Below are 21,034 nucleotides of genomic sequence, written 5' to 3'. Positions count from 1 at the left end.
AACAGTCTCATGCATGTACACACATATATTGATCATCTTAAATTCTTTGAGCTAACCAAAATTCTCTACAACGGGTTGTAGTGTGTGAAACTGCACCTACATAATATTGTTTTAAAGCCGTATCACAATCAATCATGACAACATTTTTCTAGAAAGCAGTCTAACAAAAGTAGAAGTTTACACTAATAAAACACCCAGTACAATGCACTGTGTAGTATAAAAATGTCATGATTTCATCAGTATTGTGCCTGCTTGTATGCGTGCTTAAGTCTGTGTAACGCATGCTTTCATATCTGTGTGTTTATGTTGTATGCGTGTAAGTGTGGTTGAAAGCAGGCATGTGTTTATATGCACTTCTGCCTACAATTTCTCACATTAAGCAATGTATTATCTTTTACAGTTTTTACTGTAATCATTTTGTCACAAATTTCAGAACCTTGATGTCATTTTTCAAAACTCTAGACAAAAAACTCAAAATAGTCATTATTATTAAGGCAATGTTCAAAACTTTGCATGTTTGCGTTCATATCTTTAAATGAGCCTTGCATTTTTAGAATAATTCGTTCAAGTAACTTATTTATCATGAAATAACATTGATCATGAAATATCAGTAACATTACTTTAGATCACTCACACACAAGATACCCATAGTTTCACTGTGTAGTTGATGATGATTGTACTACAGTACCATTATTATTGCAAACAGTTGTACAAAACACATGATGCAGGTTTTATTATGGTTCTACATATCCATACATCATTGTAATAGACTAGAGAGAAAAGTACAGACAATGAATCATTAAATAAAATGTGAAAATTATTGATAAAATCATTTTTCAAAAACGTTTTGGTGTTAAGTCGTGCCATTTTAAACTGGTTATTTGAGTTAAATGAACAAATGATCTTCGGTTGTTGTGTTGTATCCAAGCATTTGGAAAAAGTGTTAAGTGTGCATTTTGTTAATCGGTTGTGATTTATTGTCTAGAAAAATGACCCAATATTACTTCAAAAATTATGGTAACACTTTCTATGAAGCCCCTATTTATAATACATTATAAGGGTATTTCTAAGGCATTATAATGAATGCATAATGCATTATAATAAACCTTATAATATGTTATATTTTCTCATAAATACTCATAACAACAATTATAATACATTATAATACTTGAGTATTTGAGGTTATAACTTTTAAGATTATGATTATTTATAACACACATATTTATTCTACCTAATTTACAATGGACTATATCATATTACATTAATTTTTTTCATTTATATTATATTTTATTTTGATGGTCCCCTTAGTCTATTGACTATACGCAACTTTTCAACTACATGTCAACTAACACTCCTTAGAGTATTAGTAGACTTAGGTTAAGGTTAGGCTAGGTAGTAGAAGGTTTACATGCTTGCAAAGTTACTTATAATCAGTTTGTCATTTGGGGAACCAAAAATACAGTGTTAGCATATATTTTGCATACTAATTTAAAAATTATTACATGTTAGCATATATTTTGCATACTAATTTAAAAATTATTACATAAAAATTACCGTTAGCTGACATGCAGTTGCAGAGTTGCTTATAAAAAGCTGTCTAAAGGGTACCATCAAAATAATCAAACTGATAATACTAATGTGTCATATTACACATTTATCTCATCTAATACCTGATCTTATGGCTCTTTGAGAAATATTATTATAATTACTTATAAGTGGTCTTTGTATGCTTTAAGTAAAGTGACATGAGAAACATGGCAAGATATGAGACTTATAATATGTTATAACTATGGAGGAGGTAATCATACTGTTAAAAGCTATAACCACAAATAAGTAAAACATTATAATACATTAAGACTGTTCTTATGAATAGTCATAAGATGATACAACATATTATAAGTTTTTTTATAATGTATTATTAATGTATTATAATGCCTTAAGAATACCCTTATAATGTATTATAAATACAGGCTTCGTAGAAAGTGTTACCAAAATTATTGTAAAAAAAAATATAACACAATTGAAAACACACTGAAATGATTGAAAAAAGGACATTTTTGATGATCTGTTGCAAGATTAGTTTTTTAAAGTTTACCACTTGGTTGCACCAGTAAAAAAAAAGAAGCATAACCATAAAAAAAAGTAACCAAATTGTAGGTGGAAACCCGCCAAGGTTATCAAACAGGTTTGTTAGAAGCAGAATTACCATATTCAGTTGGTTTATTTGCTCATATGTTTGTACAGCTGCCCCAAAGGTTTTGAGCAGGGGATGTTTCCCAACAGTTAAGTCCTATTCTCACTCTTATACATTAAAATATGGGAGTTATATACAGTTACATTATATACAGTATCTCACAAAAGTGAGTACACCCCTCACATTTTAGCAACCATTTTAGTATACCGTCTCAAGGGACAGTACTATAGAAATGAAACTTGGATATATCTTAGAGTAGTTAATGTGCAGCTTGTTTTTACCATCATCTGACAATTACTCAACATACAGCCATTATTGTCAAAATATCTGGCAACAAAAGTGAAAACACCCTAAGTGATAACAGCAGTATGTTTAGATTAGATCAGATTAGATTCAACTTTATTGCCATTACACATGTACATGAACAAATACAAGGCAACTAAATGCAGTTAGGTCTAACCAGGAGTGCAATAAGCAGCAAGTGTGGGATATAGGTATAATTTATAAGTTATAAGTGCACTAAATTGCAGGTAGATATGAACATAATATACAGGTTGCTGTTTTTACAGGTGCAGGAATTTACAAATAGACATGTGTAGATATAGATTTATCACAAATTTACAATATGTATATGTGCAATGGAAATGTGCATTTACAAATGGGTATGTACTGTGTAGTGCAAAGAATATTAAATAGTGCAATGGTAGTGGGGAGAGTGTGGGGTGTGTGAGGGGGCAGAGTTGTCAGTGGGGGGCAGAGTTCAATAAGGAGACAGCACACTGCAACAAGTCGGTTTGCATAGGCGTCGTCCCAGAAAGAAGCCTCATCTGAAGCTGCCTCACAAGAAAGCCCACAAACAGTTTGCTGAAGACAACCTGTTCAAGAGCATGAATTACTGGAACCATGTCCTGTGGTCTGATGAGACTATAAGATAAACTTGCTTGGCTCAGATGGTGTCCAGCATTTGTGGCAATGTCCTGGTGAGAAGTACCTAGACAATTGTGTCTTGCCTACAGTCAAGCATGGTGGTGGTAGCATCATGGTCTGGGGCTGAATGAGTGCTGCTGGTACTGCGGGGCTGCAGTTCATTGAGGGAAACATAGATTCCATTATGTACTGTACATTCTGAAGCAGAACATGATGCTTTCTAGCAGGATAACGATCCCAAACACACCACCAAGATGACAACTGCCTTGCTGAGGAAGCTGAAGGTGATGGGGAGGCCAAGTATGTCACCAGACCTGTACCCTATTAAGCATCTGTAGGGCATCCTCAAGCGTAAAGTGGAGAAGCACCATGTGTCTAATGTTCAGCAGCTCCGTGATGTCATTATAGAGGAGTGGAAGAGGATCCCAGGAACAACCTGTGCATCTCAGGTCATTTCCATGTCCAGGATGATTACGGCAGTGCCAGATAACAATGGTACTAATACAATATATTGACACTTTGGACAAGTTCACTTACTCACTTTAGTTGCAAGCTATTTTGACAATAATGGCTGTATGTTGAGTAATTTTCAGGGGACAATGAATCTATACTGCTATACAAGCTGTACATTGCCTCTTCTAAAATCATTTCCAAGTTTAATTTTATAGTATTGTCCCTTGAGAAGATATAGATTAACGTATAAGATATAAGAATAAATGGTTGCTGAAATGTGAGGGGTGTACTCACTTATGTAACATAATCAGGCATAGCATCATGACCACTGACAGGTGAAGTGAGTAACACTGATTACTTCTTCATCACTGCACCTTTTAGTAGGTGGGATATTTTAGGCTGCAAGTGAACATTTTGTCCTCAAGGTTGATGTTTTAGAAGCAGGAAAAATGGTCAAGCTTAAGGATTTGTGCAAGTTTGACAAGGGCAAAATTGTGATGTTAGATGACTGGGTGGGAGCGTCTCAAAACTGCGGCTATTGTGGAGAGTTCCCCGTCTGCAGTGGTCAGTATCTATCAAAAGTGTCCAAGTGAAGGAACAGTGGTGAACCAGCGACAGGGTCATGAATGCATTGTACATTGAATGCATGTTTTAAATTTGTACATTTATGTCATTAAAACAGTGACACCTGCTGACAGACACCGTGCTGAACGTGCCAGCTTAAGATAATAAGGAAATTACGTCTCTTTCTTTGCCAAGTGCATTCCAATCGCACCCACATGCCCTGCTCACTCCAAAGTCTAAACTCCAAGAAAGTAAAGCATAGGGATGATCACTTCCATTTGGAATTTCTCCGTGAAACGTTCGGTATGAATCTTCAGGTGGAGTCTCCTGAGAGAGTGACAGACACCACCCCCTCCCCCCTTAACGCATCCACCGACTGTTCACTTTGGAGTGGACTTTGAGATTTGTAACTTTTTACAACTTTTTTTTTATTTATTTTTTTTTTTTAAGCCCATACATATAACCACACCCTGGCCAAGGTTCAACAAGTGAAAACGCATAATAGGACCCCTCCAAGGATGCTGTGATTTTATTTGATTGTACTAAAGCATAAAATGCCATTTGAAGTATGAAAAGATTTCCAAATAAAAAAAAGTACATCTACAAACTAATATAGTCATGTACGATCTCGTATAAAGTTTTAAAAAATTCTGCCTGTTCTGTGTATTTAAAAATATTGTACAGTATATTGCCCTTTTAATAGATTCTATTGTAGCACTGCAGTTCGTTTCTTTTTATTTGCACATCTGACAAGCAGATGTCCTCAGCATGTGCTATTCAGAACAGTGAATCATTTTACAAATTAATTAATTCAGTTCGATTCAATTCAGAAACTTCCTTTCTCCCATCACTAGTCTTATTATAATGTATCAACAAAACAACCCAGCGTTCAAGGCCCTCTACAGGCGAATCTTCAGCTACATTACTCCTGGTTCACACAAATGTTTTCTCTATCTACTTCATCTTTGGTGCACGTAAGGTTAAAAACTTGTATTTCAGGGATTGTGGGGATCAGCTTGTCAAATGTCACTTGATATGAATAAGTAGCTTTCTACTGGATAGGGTCACATGGAGTCACATGATCACACAGTCAACACTACAGTATAGAAAATAACTGATTGTATATTTGATACACTTTTATAAATAATAGCAGTTTGGAACAACAATAACTTTCTTTTTTACTATAGCATAAAATGATACCTGCGTTGCTTCCTCATAACTAAAGTTTATTTTTTATTTTTATTTTTATTTATTTTGTTATCTTATGAATTTTTAATTCTAAGAACTTTTAATTCAGATGCTGGCCTTGTTTCACTTCTCTATTGTCACTCTATTGACATCTTGTGAAACTGTTAATATAGGCATAGATACAGTTTCCTCTGTAGCGAGAGAGGTGAGAAAACAAGACATGTCAAAACTCAGATTAACTGATCAGCTCATAAAGACTCCAAGGTCTCAAATGTGTGTGTCAGATAACCAATAAACCAATAACCAATACATATCAGCATCTCTACACACTGATATGAAGTTTATCTCAGTTAAACTTTTGCTTGCTGGTTTTCTAATGATGCATTTGTGATGAAGGCCTTGTTTAAACTCTATTTCCGCTATATGGTGTGTTAAACTAATTTTAAATGTGTCATTCAGAGTGATAAAACCACAGTGCTGGCTTCATCCTGATCATTCGTTGTGCTGTCACTGGTCTTGAGTGTTGGTGAAACGGGTAAGAACATGATTTTATAATTATTTTGTAGATTTATTCAGTAATTTTTTTTTATTTCTATTTATTTTTCATGAGTAATAACAGTGATAAACTCTTTAAAGTGACTTCACATTGTGTCTCTAACAGAAAACGATGTTTATATATATATATATAACTTTAGAAATATTAACTAGCGCAAAAATGTGACTGCTACTCATAGTATGTATACCGTAAATAAATACAGATGTGGTTAAAACATTGTTTGGCTGATTCTGGTGCCATCAACATCATTATATTCCTGTGTGCTTAACACAGGAATATATTGGTCAACAAGTTACACCACAAAGACCAAGCTGGTAAAGCAGCTTCACCAGCCCAAAAAACATAAACCAGCTACAAATTTCAAGTGGGTTTTCAGCAGGAAAGACCATTTTTAGGCCAAACTAAGTAGAGTGGATGCATATTATGGGATGAAGAAATGGTCTACTAACAAACAGAGAAATATTGAGTCTGTTTAAAGGGGTCATCGGGTGCAAAACTAACTTTTACATGTAGTTTGAACATTATTGTGTGTTGGTAGTTTGTGTACACAACCACCCTACAATGATAAAAATCCACCCAGTGGCGTTTTTTTAATCTTTAAAAGTAATATCCCCTTTTTAAAATGAGCTCATTCTCAGCTTCTTGTCGTTGTGACGAAACACATTTGATTGACATGAGCGTCTTACCTTAGCCCCGCCCTCACCGAGCTGAAACAGTCCAAATACGATCACCATTGTGTGACTCAGGTGCAGAGGAAGACTCTACTTGAGTGATTGAGGTGTTCTGTCGTTGGATGTAATAATGAACATAGCAGTCGTCATTTACTACCGACATCTGAGCCGCTGAAGATGCAGAGGTTTAACGTTACTATTGTTTTTAAATGGAAAGCGTTATTCCCGATCTACATCTATCTTTGTGCGAATTGTTCCTGATGCAGTTTCACCCACAGCAGAAATGAGTATAAGGGATTTTTTATGCATCTTTGCAAATGGCCTTTCTTAATAATGTGCTTGTTGGCAAGTTTCACCGATAAACGCAGCTAAATGCAGCTAAATAAAGTAAACATTATATTTCTCTTAATCCCAGAGAGGGGCGGGGCATTTAAAGGGGCTTAATGTCTTAAAATGAGCTGAAATTTTGCAGAGCTGATTTTGACAAGGTGAAGGGCTGTTGTTTTTTTACACTACTGTTGAGAATTTTTAACCAAAGTATATTAGAGACTTTTCATTAAGACCCTAAAGAATCATATGAACTTGTGGAAGATGGGCATCCGATGACCCCTTTAAAGGGGTCATGACTTAGAATTATTTCATTAATTTAATATGTTCCTTGAGGTTTACTTGTACTGTTCATTTTTTTCTTTTCTTTTTTCCCAAAAAATGAATAATTAAATATGTGGGAAAAAATATGATTTTCAACCCTCATTTTGACCCTGTGTATTAAACGACCTGTTTTAAGGGGCGTGTCCTTTAAGGTTTGTCAGTAATCTACCATCTGCCCAATATAATCTGCCAAATAATTTACTTACAGTTTGTGATGCAGCTGCAGTCAGACCTAGTTCCGCTAGATCTAGATCTAGTTCTTTTAACAAATGTTTCTTTGTGAACTCTGCATGACACTGTGATAATATCAAGCAAATGAGCTGTTTATCATTTGTCCTATTAACGAAAGACTTAATCCTGATTTATACATGACATGTCTCCATACCGGGAGCTTCCACTGACTGCGTGCACATCACCAAATTCTCGAGGGTTTTATACTTGACGCGCTTGCCATTGTGATATTACTTTAAACATCACGGGTTGCACAAACGAAATAGTGTTGCATGCACTCAACGCTCACTTCCTCCGCATTCAGCGTGAACAAGTTTCAGCCGTTAAGCGACTGAATGCCAGTGGGCATGGTCTGTGGTTTGTGAAGAAGACTATTTTTTGAGGCCTTGCTCTGATTAAATAAAAATTTCTTAAAGAAATGTGTTTTTTGAGGCAAATATTTCAAGATTTTTCTGCATATAGTGGACTTCAATGGTGCCTGCAAGTTTTAACTTTCAAAATGCAGCTTCAAAGGGCTCTAAATAATCCCAGCCAAGGAAGAAGGGTCTTATTTAGTAAAACAACCGGTTATTTTATTAAAATAATATTAATAATAATAATAATAATAATAATAATTTATTACAATTTACTTTTTAACCTCAAATGCTTGTTTTGTCTACCTCTGCATGTGTCAGTGTTGTGGACTTTTTTCCGTGTTTTACCTTTATTTTAGTTCCTGAATTCCCTTATTTGGTCATGTTTCCTGTCTTTACTTATTTTGCTGGCATGTCATTGTGATTTGCACTGAGAAAAAAAAAAAAAGAAAAAAGGAAGCTAAGGGCACATAAACATAGCTAGCTTAACCGCACTGTATCTCTAAACCAACAGCAATGCGCCTGACTAAAACTCAATATATACCAGCATCCAAGCAGGCAGTGAAATTTACATGTTTACTACAAAGAAGTATCTCTTCTAATTCATGACCTCTAACATAAGCCACTGTACATTTATTTGTAGGTGTTGCTATGCTGATCTCAGTCCGAATGGCTCCTCTTCTTCCTCTGATCTTTCTACTTATGATTCACAGTGAGTCACTGCAACAGAAACACCAAAGCGAGATTTGTTTGCATGCAGATTTTCCCTCAATTGCCTTAATGCAAAAGCTTCTACTAGTTTGTTTACTATGTGGATTGTACATTTCAGGGGTTTCTAGTGCTGATTGGGGTGTGAGTTACAGTCATTCACACATCTGTGCACTAAAGGACTCATCAGTGATAATGAGCTGCACTTATACATACCCTACTGGACATCAGATCAATAAAGTGTTCTGGACCAAATACCTTGGTGAAAAGCATCCAGATCTGTCTGAGGACCCTGAATACAGACAGAGGCTTCAGTATCTGGGAGATAAAAAGCACAACTGCACCATCAGACTGAGTCATGTGACACAGAAAGATGAACATGCATACTATTTCAGATTCACAACTCATCAAAATGGAAAGTGGATTACTGTTCCGGGAGTGAGTCTTGCTGTCACAGGTGACATTCATAAGGTTTCACTCTTCTGTGCATTGTGTTGAATAATATTCAGTGTATGACAGCAGCACTAGATATAATGTGTGTGTTGTGTTCAGATCTTCAGGTGGAGTCTCCTGAGAGAGTGACAGAGGGAGATTCAGTCCGTCTGACATGTAAAAGCAGCTGCACTCTGACTGACAGAGCAACATTCATCTGGTACAGAAACTCACAGCCATTAACTGAGAGAAGAGACACAAACAATCAACTCCTGCTGCAGTCAGTCAGAAGAGAGGATGCAGGCAGATATAGCTGTGCTCTACATGGACACACTTACATCTCTCCTGCTGTTCATCTCAATGTCACGTGTGAGCATTTATTAGTACTTTTTAATAATTTGTTGTGTTTATGTTTGGAACTACACATTTCATTTTTGTCCTTATTAGATGCACCAAAGAACGTCTCAGTGTCCATCAGTCCATCTGGTGAAATAGGGGAGGGAGATTCAGTGACTCTGAACTGCAGCAGTGATTCAAACCCACCTGCAGAAATCAGCTGGTTTAAAGGAGGAACGTTTGTAGGATCTGGAAGAATCTACAGCATCTCAAATGTCAGATCTGATGACAGTAAAAAATACAAGTGCAAGTCCATCAATAAACATGGAGAGAAATACTCTGATGCTGTGACTTTAAACGTCATGTGTGAGTTAATGGTAGCTTTATTGGCCAAGTATGCTTGAGTGTACAATCATTTTTTAGCCATTTTAAAGTGTACCAGCAGTGCACATATACACATTTAGGCATTGCACTGCACTGTATTGTGGGACTGAACAGAGCATAGACTCATACAACATGTTTACAAGTATCACATGACAGTCTACTGTGCAGTGCAAAACATTATACAGTGCTTACAAGAGGACATTACAGTGCAAACAGAGCTTATGACAAACTAAATGACAAAACACTTCTGTAAGCTGCCTCTTTAATAATTCATAGCTGTCTCAGTTTTGTCACAGGTCAGGGGTCCGTTCTTCGTACCTCGCTTACTACATCCAAGATCAAATGACACATCCAAGATCAAATCATCGCGCTAACTATGAGCTCGCTATTCCGGTTCTCCGAACGCACCTGTTGTTGATGATTAGTGTAGCTGGATGAAGTGATCTGAGATCATTGCGTGGCTTAAAGGGGGCTACGTATCGATAGTAGAAACATTGATTGGCAACTCTGTGATTGGTCGGTGAACATGATGAAGAAGCGCGCTCAGTATTTTTCTGCAGCAGAGCAAGAACTCTTGATTGAGGGATTTCAGGAGTTTCAGAGTTTAATTAAAACGCAAGGGAAAACTGCAAAGGCTGGAAAAGCAAGGAGAGAGGGCTGGCAAAAAGTAGTGAACAAATTAAATGCGTTAATGCTGCCCATGATGCATGTTTTTCCCTTGATATGTTATTTTATTTATATTTTTATTTTATCCACTACCGTTCAAATGTTTGGGGTCAGAAAGACTTGTAATAGTCTTTAAAGAAGTCTCTTCGACTCATCAAGACTGCATTTATTTGATTAAAAATAAAGAAAAAACATTAATATTGCAAATTGTTTTTACAATATAAAATAATGGTTTTTTTATATATATATATATTTTAACATACTTTAAAATAGAATTTATTCCTGTGATGAAAAACTGAATTTTCATCAGCTGTTACTCCAGTCTTCAGTGTCACATGATCCTTCAGAAATCATTCTAATATGCTGATTTATTATTAGAATGATCAATGTTGGATATTATCAACAGTTGTGCTGCAAATATTTTTTGGAACCTATGATTTTTTTTTCTGGTTTCAAGTTTAAAAAGTACAGTGTTTATTCAAAATACATATTTTTATAACAATGTAAATTATTTATTATTAACTTTTAATTTTTTTTATTATTAACCTAATACATCCTTGGTGAATAAAAGTATTAATTTCTTTAAAAAAAAAAGTACTGACCCCAAACTTTTGAACGGTAGTATATATATATATATATATGTGTGTGTGTGTGTAGCTGTGGTCATCATTCGTGTGTGAATCGTCGTAATTATTTTCTACACTTTCTTGCAAAATACTTTTCTTTTCCCACGTGAGTCAGTCCGTGTCAGTCGTGCTCTTTAACCAATCAGATGTAACCTCACCACTTCAACCAATCATAACCTGTCAGGAGCGCAGCCTAAATCCTGTTTACATGAGATAAACCTGCTCCCGAGCAGGTTTAAATTTACGGACCTGTTACTATGACAGCAAGTCGCGGATGAGCTTCGAAGAACCGAACGATCCAAGATCACGCAAAATCGTCAACAATCAAATCCAGCTAACTTAGTTAGCGAGGTACGAAGAACGGACCCCTGGGTGCCTTTTCTGGCTCACCCTGCTGCTTGTTTTGTCCTGTCTTTTCGGCGGTTCGTGATCGGTGCAATCAGCGCTGATTTGGTGCTCAGGCTGCGCGGATCACGAGCTGCTTCACCTCCACCTGTCGCTCATTAACTTGCCTTTATATTCTCCACTGTCCAGTGCTTGTTGCGAGTTGATTGTTTTGTGTTTGGTGTTCTGTGTGCTCCGTGTTCTTGCTTTGCACTCTTTGCAGGAAGGACTGCCGCTTTCTGCTTCTCTCTTCTCTTCGGTTGTTGGTCCCAGGCTGTGTTCAGCCTGTTGTGGTCCGATGCTGGATTTCCCCAGAGACTTGCTTGCTACTTTTGGTTATTGTTTTTGTTTCATTTACCTTTGAGAATAAATCACTTTCTGCATTTGCGTCCTCTGTCACCTCGCGCCGTCACAAGATTAGAACTAAACCTAAGTTTATTATTGTTTATTTATTACTCTATTATTAAATGTATTGTGTTTGTTTATATGAACGCTTCCCTGTTTTAGACGCACCCAGAAACGTCTCAGTGTCAATCATTCAGTTCTGGGATCGTGATTCAGTGACTCTGATCTGCAGCAGTGATTCAAACCCACCTGCTCTGAACTTCAGCTGGTTTAAGGAGAATCAAAGCTCAGCTGTTGGATCTGGACAGAGTTTCAGTGCACTACAGAGTGGACGCTTCTACTGTGAGGCTCACAATCAACTTGGATCTCAGAGATCAGACACGTTTACTGTCATTGTTAAAGGTAGAGCAGCGCATTTACTTGAACACTCTTTCTAAAGTGTTGCAAATTAATGTGTTCAGGTGTTTTACTCTTTTGTCTCTGTTGCAGGACATCTGGTGATACTGTACTTATCCATTGGAGTGATTTGTGGAGCTGCAGTTATCATCACAATGTTGCTGATTTGGTAAGACTCTTGTAGTATTTGGTCGCTGGCATTTAACCTCATTTATAACCTATAGTAAATTGTAACTTTCTACAAATATCGATTTTTCTAAAAATTTAAATCTTAGAAATTAATTGAAACTAAATGAGAATACCGCTCCACAAGGTAGACCAATGAAATATCATCTTATAATAGAAATGCATTTGAGTCCAGTACTTTTCTACTACAACATAATCGCTTTTATGTAACTTTTCCATTGTTTTTAAGGAGAAGCAGAATGAAAAAGAGAAAAGACGCACTCGATACTTGGGTGAGAATTATATTAGAAAATCTAAAGATTTCTCATCAGAAAATTAACTAGTAACGAAGAGTCTGAATGCAGTTGTGACTGTGAATTTATAAACATTCTTTTCTCTCTCTCTCTCTCTCTCTCTCTCTCTCTCTCTCTCTCTCTCTCTCTCTCTCTCTCTCTCTCTCTCTCTCTCTCTCTCTCTCTCTCTCTCTCTCTCTCTCTCTCTCTCTCTCTCTCTCTCTCTCTCTCTCTCTCTCTCTCTCTCTCTCTCTCTCTCTCTCTCTCTCTCTCTCTCTCTCTCTCTCTCTCTCTCTCTCTCTCTCTCTCTCTCGTCAAAGACGAGTCATTCCAGACCTGATCACAAAAGACGTACAGCATCTAATGTTGAGTCGCCTGAATTTTTGTATGAGAATGTAACAGTGAGTTTTCATTATATTTATTGTCTGTTAGTGTGGTCATTAACTATAAGGATACACTGTAGAAATAATTATATTATAGTCAGTGTGAATGGACTGCATATATTTTCATATTTATTTATTTTATTTATTTTTCACAAGATGAATCATTTCACACCTTGTGATGCTGAGTCGACTGAACCTGTGTATGAGAACCGATGGTAATTGTTTTCACTCCTCTGTGTCTTCAATATCAAATATTTACTGACAAAGAATATGGTATTTACACCAATGAACATGTTTTACTTATTGCCATGGGTGCAAATCCTAATGTTTAAGCATATAATTAAATTCTAGATTGTGTTCTTCTAATTTGATACCAACAGCTTAGACAGGATCTTTTTCTATTCTAACATGACAATGCCTCTGTGTATAAGGCAAGGTTAAAAAATAAATGATTGATTCAGTCAGTGTTGAAGAACTTGACTGGTTTGCAGAAAGTTCTAATCCCAGCTGAACACCACTTGAGTGACTTTAAATGCAGACTTTGAGCCAAAAACTCATCACCAAAAGCTCACTTGTAGCTATGGGTACATTATTTTTGACACTTCCAAAAGGGTTGCAACAGAGATGAAAATACAATTTGTAAATGCATTAATTGTTTCCATCTTTGTTGCCACAGTTTTGGAATGGATGTTCAAATGCTTTTGTCTATATAGTGCATGTACAAGTCATTGGTGTTGATGAGTTTTTGGATCACGGTCTGCATTTAAGTCACACCAGAAATGTTCAGCTAAGATTAGGACTTTTGCTTTCTGCAGACCAGTTGAGTTTCTTGCCTTATACACAAAGGCATTGGCTTGTTAGAATTGAGGGTCCTGTCAAAACATGCATGCAATCTCCTATGATATCAATATATGCTTAAACATTAAGATTTGTACTGAGAGAAATGACATAATTAGTCAAACCGGTTCAGCAGAAGCCAATACTTTTGGAAATATAATGCATATTATAAATTACTGTTTAAGATGAAGTCTTTTATCTGCTTTTATACCAACCAGAAATTTGAAGTATATTATTAATTAATGTATTAATTTACTTTCTTTCAGAATGACAGGATATAGTATTCGACCCATCGCAAAACAATTTACAGCCTTTTTCATCTCTCTGTGGGTGGAGCCTGGAATGATTGACAGTGATTTGATGTACCTTTTTTTTAAATTTAGAATACGGTTTTATCCAAAGTGACTTACAAATAATAAAATATCAAAAATATCGAAACCACTTAGTCAAAACTGTTGTACATATTGACAAGTACCAAGGAGAAGGTAGAATAACACACAAACTAGAGCAGCAATTAAAACCTTAAAGCTTATAGCTATACGTTTTGTATAATGCAGTTTATTTAGAGATTTGAAAGACACACACTGCGCTGTACTATCAAAACTAGTACAAGTGTTAATTGTGTATGAAATCAGCATTTATTTTGTCTGTCTCACCTAGGGGCGTCGGACAGGGGGTAATAGTGGAACAGAGTAACAGGGGCAGTAACCCATCATGAATTCCACTGAGGGTTTAGGTTAAGACAGGATTAGTTAGGTTTTATAAATGTGCCCTCAAGCCTTGTCCTTTTTTTTTCTCTCTCTCTCTCTCCAGCTTTGTATTTAAAGTAGCCGTCTGTGTTAATTTCTTTGTATGGAAAAGCTGTATTCACCTTCTGCATTAAATCTGCTTCTGTGTTTCATGGAGGAAGTAAATGACTTCATATTAAATCTTTCAGTTAGACAGAGAAGGACCCCTAGTGGCTTTAATCTGATACATTCACGGTCATGGGATGTTTGTGTATTTACACTGGCATGGAATGGCCTTTCAACCAGCGTTTTCTTACCTTATGTTGCTTTTTTTTTCAGCAACACAGCTGTGGCATTCAAGATGTAATAAATAAATAAAAGTCACCTGTCAAGTGTTTGGTATTTTAACAAAATGCAGCCCTAACAAAATATTGAGAGCATGTTTTAATGCATTGCTTGGTTTCATATGTAAAAGCCTTTTTAAATGAGAGTGTGTGCTTCACTGGGAATAAGATGGTTTAAAATGCCAGTATATTTTATTGATACAAATACATTAAAATATAATATTAAAATAATTATATTCATACACAGCTTTGTTCAGAGATTACAGACTAATAATCTTGTGATAGTATCCCACTGTTGCTCTCAAAATCATGATGTCTTGATTTCAAAACGCCATTAAGCGGCGACACGGTCACGTGACCCGCGGGAACCCGTAGCGTAGCAGTACGTCTAAAGGCGCCATTTTACATTGAACGTGATCGCCGAAGGGAAGTTAACTGAACATCAACTTCAATTTTTGTGTATTCATTCATAATTATGTTTGGTGGTGTCTAAAATTTTGTAATATTACGCACCAGCCGTGTATTAGCTTTCGAAAAGCCTATGTTTACCTTCTGCGTAAACCTACATGTTTCACAGAAGAAAGAAACTACTGTGTCGGTACGGCAGAGGTTAAGTAAATAACAAAGCTTCTTATTAAGTCACTTAACTACACAGAGAGAGACCCTAGTGGCTGAGATGTGATACATTCATGGGACGTTTATGAATTTTACATTGACATAGAGTGAGATTTTCAAAAGCGTTTCCTGATATATGCGTCATAATAAAATAGTTGGTACAGAAATTTAAAACATCAGTTTATTTTATTAATACACAAATACATTAAACATTAGGCTATATTATGTAGATTTTTTTAATTGTATCAAAGATAATGTAGAAAATGTTGTAGTAATCTTTAACGAGCTATAGTATTCAACACAACATTGTTTTAGATTAAACCTTTGGAGTCAGGATCATATCTTTCTATGTTGAGCACAGAGCAAACAAACCAAAAAAAGGAAAGATTTTAGTGCAAATGTCGCTCATACAGCAGCAGATATATACATAATCTTACAGTTAACAGCGATGCAAACAGAACAATCTGCAGTCAGTCCTGGTCTCATTTTTGACATTCTTGTAAAGGACCATGGAAACGACATAGCTGCAATCTGTGAAGAAACAAATTAGGCTCAGTATTGCATAACATCATTTGCATTAATAAGAAAATGAATGAGTTGATTACTTGGCCATTTTTAATTTGTCTATTTTTTAAATCATTATCACAAAACTACCTTTCGATTTTTAATAACTATTTTATTTTTATTTTAGTTGGTTCAACTTTTAGTTGTCACAACTTTTGCTTATATCTGTATGGGAACCTCAATATCTCATCTCAGGATGATCTGTGATACGAAAACTGGTGAACTTTTTTGAAATATGAGCCAGACCTTTACTAAAATAATTCAGACCATCAATTCTATTGTGTCACATACTGAGCTGCTCATCGTGTTTGTCATTCAGGTGCATATTAAGACATATTAGTAGGGCTGTGCAGTTAATCAGAATTCAGTTTCCATTTCGGTTTCGGCTTCAAACGATCATGAAAATACAGTAATCAAGATAAAACGATTACTGCGCACCATTCGGCCTCATTTCCAGTGGTGCGCTTTCGCTCCTCCATAAAAGCCTAATTTCACATGCAAATCAGCAAAATCATGTAACGTGACGTTCATAAAACGGGACGTGCTTGATTTATTAATGTTTATGTTGTGTTTTTTAAAAGCGAGAATGAGAGCTTGGGCTGTTCTGTGTATGCGTTCAGAGATGGAGCAGAACACGGACATGTAAAGTTATCTTTTAACTCAAGCTGTGCACCTAAACGATCAAATACACGCAAGAATATTTCAAAATGAGCACTTGGTGATTATTCAATGTAAACCCTTGTCAGTTATGTCTTAAATGAAAATAAACTGTTAAGAATGAAAATATGTGTGTAACAGTATATTGCATCCATGTGGCTCTTAAAGCGTCAGAATATAATATTCTCTGCCGTCTCTGTGCTTAATATTATTAAAACGTAAAAATACAAGACAAAAAAAGACAAATCGCTCACTGCTCTTGAATGAAGGACTTTTGTAGTTTTAATAAGAAACAAAGCTTGTTTAATCATTACAGTGAAGAGGCTCTTTTATTTTACCTGATTTTACATTCAAATACTTACATTTAATTTCTGTAGTATTGCTAGTGTACTAGACTTGCATAGAAGTATTCCGTTTTTTTAAGCACTTTTTTCTATTGTATTGCTATCTTTAAATGAATCACTAATATAAAGTTTTATAATCATGTTAAATAATCGTGATTACAATATTGACCAAAATAATTGTGATTATGATTTTTGCCAAAATCTAGCAGCCCTATTAGTCTACACAGGTCTTGTGTGTGCTGAATTCATCAGGTTGAAAGTAAAATTGAAGTAAATACCTCTAAAGCGGCGATTCCAAAGCCACACCAGCAGCAGAACTGCATTATCCTCGATCAGATTCACTATGCTGGAAGCAGCCCAAGACACGCTACAACAACAACAGCAAAAACACACACTGAATAAATACACACATCAAGACAATATCTACATTTGCTTAGACAGTTATGCACACACAATTTTTCTTATTTATTGTGCTCTCTTTTACATACCACAGTTTTGATTAAATTTGTTGTCCTTAATGCACAGTAATTATATGGTTGGTTGCATTTTATTATATATATATATATATATATATATATATATATATATATATGCATTTATTATTTGCAACCCAATGGACAAAACTAATGTGCCATTCATGCAAATTAGTAGCTTGATGTGCTGTTTTACTGAGTGACAAATTAATGGTATGTAGTGAGGCTGGGGGATTGTCTTACAATTCATTATTCTCATGAATTTCAGCTTTAGTTGTAAGTTTCAATCACAAATTGTTCTGTAACATACCTCGTCACTTGCTGCAGTTACAGTACAGTTTCCTAGATTTTTTATGCAACATGTTTCAGGATATAATGATGTTGCGGTTACGAACGGAGAGCCAGTGAAGTCGGTGTAGTTGCTATATCCACAGCATTTCAGCTAAAGAAAACAAAAAAAACACATGTAGATGCAGTGGTTCACAAACAAGAGTTTGAAATATCAGGGTTTCTAAAGTAAGGAAACATAGCTTGAAAATGCTACATTTGTCATTATAACACATGATAGCCGTACCTCTTTCATGGTGTTATTCCAGACTGAAGTGAAATCAGCATCATTTCCATATTTTCCTCAATGCTTGTAGCAACTTTCTCTTCAATTTCATTCAGCAGATTCTCACCTAGAATGAAGTTAAAATTCACCTCTAGCCTCTGAGTCACATTCTTTAATACTTATGAAGAAAGATTAATTTCCACCAGATAGGATTATGGAATCATGAACAGATCATAAATGTATTTGTTCAAATTAATTTAAACTTTTAAATCGTTTCAAGGCTCAAATTATTATTTTAAGCCTCTGCCATATAGCATCATTACTTTGAAAATGCTACTGCTTTTCTTCTGTTTCATATGCATTAAGTATGAAAATTACTATAAGTTTGTCCAGATATCCTTGACCTATTTAATCGGCTAATGTGCAATCTCCATTAAATGATTCTTAAAATTCCTTATTCAATAATTATAACTTTGAAAAACCATCCAATTGGAAAAACATTGGTTAAAAGTGGGGCTGTTGCGATTCGTCGGTTCTAATCGACTATTTTGATTTTTTTTAAATCCTCGTTTTAAGTTTGTCCACGTCGAGTAACCGGCAAGTGGAGCATTTCATGGACGAGAATCCATGAAACATTAGACTGTTTCCAAGGGTACTTATATTAAACCCATTTAAATATAATAGTTAAGCATAAGTTTGAATTCACAAACACAAACATTTAATCAAAATTGTAAGGTAAATCATTTATAAACCTATGCAAATTTAGGAGAATGCATCAATATCTTTCTCATTATGCTAAATGTTCATGGTGATTTCGAAATAAGTTTAAACCCTTACACTGAGTTTTGTTTTGTCCACATATTCATTAAATTACTGTGGCTATAGCATTTCTGTGGTAAAGATATGGCCAAACATTAAAGATGAAGTGGACATTTGACTTAAATGTTGATTAGTCGAATATTAAACAAGGATTAGATTGTGTTGTGAAGTGTAAAAACAATCGTCATCATTGCTGGCGCCCTCTGAAGGCGTTTGTTGTAATGCCTAATGTACATTAGCTGTTTTGTTTATAATACATTATGTATTTCAACACTTTTGTGCAATAAACCCTTATGATTTTCTTGCTTTTGATTCTTTATTTGGACTAATTATTTTTGCCTAAATTCCATTATGTATGTATTTTAAGTAATTTTAAAGGCTATCACTTACTTACATCTATTTTATATATATATATATATATATATATATATATATATATATATATATATATATATATATATATAATTATAGAACCTTTTTTTTTTCAATTTTAATTTTTCTATACTCTGTTTTAATGGTTATTTTATTTATGTTTTTTTTTTTTTTTTTTTTTTTTTTATCAAAAAGCCTGTCTAAATAATTGAGTTTTACAGTTTTCTTTTTCCATTACTTTTCACGATTCAATTTTAATAGTTCCATTAAATCAAAAGCATCTCCAATTAATTGATTTTATTCAAAATACAATGTTCTTAAGTAAAATTGTTGGGGGTTTTTTTTTGTGGGAAATTAGTCATTTAGATTAATCGATAAATTGGTCGATAGATTAATCTAATAAAAATAGCCATTAGTGGCAGCTCTAGTTAAAAGGTATATGAAGCCTTTTTTAGTGTAGATATGTTTTAATTGTGCATCAGTTCTCACCAAAGGTTCAAAGACGACGAGCACTACTGCCACTGCCACCTCTACAAGGAAGATGATGAGCACAATGACGAAGAACTAGGAGGAAAATTGAGAAATTAACATGTTTGTCAGCATCTGAGACTAAACTTTGAGAATTAAGCTGTAGCTAAATCTGTTTGACGGAAAAAGACTCACTCACCGAGAGAAGCATGCATTTGTTTTCCTGAATGGCTCCGCAGCATCCCAGGAAGCCCATGAGGGTCAGAAACGCTCCCACGCCGATCAGCACATAGCCGATGCTTGCCAGCTGGGCCAGTTCGGGCGGTGCATCTTCAATGCTATCTAAAATGCCCAGAAGAGAGACTCTGTCCACTGCCACCCAGATGCCTACTGCCAATATGGCAGCGCCTGCCAGCTGCAATGAGGAAGAGGAACAGTTTAATGCAGTTTAATGACGCTTTTTTGCATATAGCATGACTGATCTGGGTGAGGGAACTTTTATAATATCCCTTGTCTGATAAGACTTATTGTAGCCAAGTTTAAAAGAGGCATTTATGGTAGATGTAGTTAAAAGACCAGATTAAAATAGATGCATTAGTCATTGTCAAAAACAGTCATAAAAATTTGTTAGATTAAGAAATCTTGGAAAGGCAAAGATCATACTCACAAAGATGATGCCATTGAAGACAAACATCATGGCTTTGAGAAAACCCTTGCAGCACATCTTGGCAGATTTTCCTTATTCCTAAAAAAAAGGCTGATGATAATTATTCTGTTATGGTACTCCTAGTGCCATTTGACAAAGGTTCTGTGTAGCACTTAAAGTGGTTCCCTACAAGCCACTTTTAGTGCTATTTAGCACCATTTTTGTTTATAGAGTACTTTATAGATAACTTTAAAACAAAAACCTTATAAATCATGGAATGTTTTTATAAAATGCTTCAGTTGGACATTTGTGTCTTTTTATACGTTACTCGCGTCAGAACATTCAGAGAACATTCAAAAATAGCATTCCCATAATGTTTGAAAATTATTAAATGGGATGTTTCCTTAATGTTTGTATATAACCAAGAAAAAACTTATTTTTGGGGGGGAAAATTTTGAAAAAAAAAAAAATCAGTGTTTTTTTTGTTTGTTTGTTTGTTTTTCTGTTTTAAATACATTCTGTATTTTCTTTTAACTTTTTTATTAATTAAAGAATCCTAAAAATGAAGCATTCATTATAATATGAGTGAAATATGACCTGGATAATAATGTAATTCACAATTACACATCTGTGTACAGATCACTAAACGTGTAGCTGTTTTATCATCTGCTTCTCTGAAACTACGTCAGAGCTGTAAAGAAGTGCCAT

The 21,034-nt window shown here is 35.2% G+C and overlaps 2 protein-coding genes across 2 annotated transcripts; one reads left to right on the top strand and one right to left on the bottom strand.

Annotated features, from left to right (window-relative positions):
- Positions 1-5,785: 5,785 nt before the first annotated feature.
- On the top strand, positions 5,786-14,644 carry LOC141336019 (B-cell receptor CD22-like). The gene is made up of 11 exons (XM_073841528.1): positions 5,786-5,861; positions 8,432-8,500; positions 8,618-8,953; positions 9,049-9,297; positions 9,376-9,630; positions 11,832-12,071; positions 12,159-12,234; positions 12,481-12,523; positions 12,844-12,924; positions 13,063-13,121; positions 14,010-14,644. Coding segments are annotated over exons 2-11 (1,401 nt in total). The 5' UTR covers positions 5,786-5,861; positions 8,432-8,439; the 3' UTR covers positions 14,011-14,644.
- Positions 14,645-17,273: 2,629 nt separating this feature from the next.
- tspan34a (tetraspanin 34a) lies at positions 17,274-20,440 on the bottom strand. Its single transcript, XM_073841531.1, is given in 7 exon segments — positions 17,274-17,362; positions 17,779-17,910; positions 18,043-18,095; positions 18,098-18,147; positions 19,700-19,776; positions 19,880-20,095; positions 20,348-20,440. Coding segments are annotated over 7 exon segments (630 nt in total). The 5' UTR covers positions 20,405-20,440; the 3' UTR covers positions 17,274-17,317.
- Between the last annotated feature and the right edge of the window lie 594 nt (positions 20,441-21,034).

The sequence above is a fragment of the Garra rufa genome, chromosome 6, assembly GCF_049309525.1.
Source record: "Garra rufa chromosome 6, GarRuf1.0, whole genome shotgun sequence".
Taxonomy (NCBI): Eukaryota; Metazoa; Chordata; class Actinopteri; order Cypriniformes; family Cyprinidae; genus Garra; species Garra rufa.
This window is presented reverse-complemented; position numbering and strand designations above follow the sequence as displayed.

Excerpts from the sequence above, each read along its gene's own strand:
- LOC141336019 (XM_073841528.1), top strand. The coding sequence starts at position 8,440 with ATGCTGATCTCAGTCCGAATGGCTCCTCTTCTTCCTCTGATCTTTCTA. Across the intron at positions 9,298-9,375 it reads TGTTCATCTCAATGTCACGT|ATGCACCAAAGAACGTCTCA; the intron begins GTGAGCATTTAT and ends TGTCCTTATTAG. Across the intron at positions 12,524-12,843 it reads AAGACGCACTCGATACTTGG|ACGAGTCATTCCAGACCTGA; the intron begins GTGAGAATTATA and ends CTCTCGTCAAAG.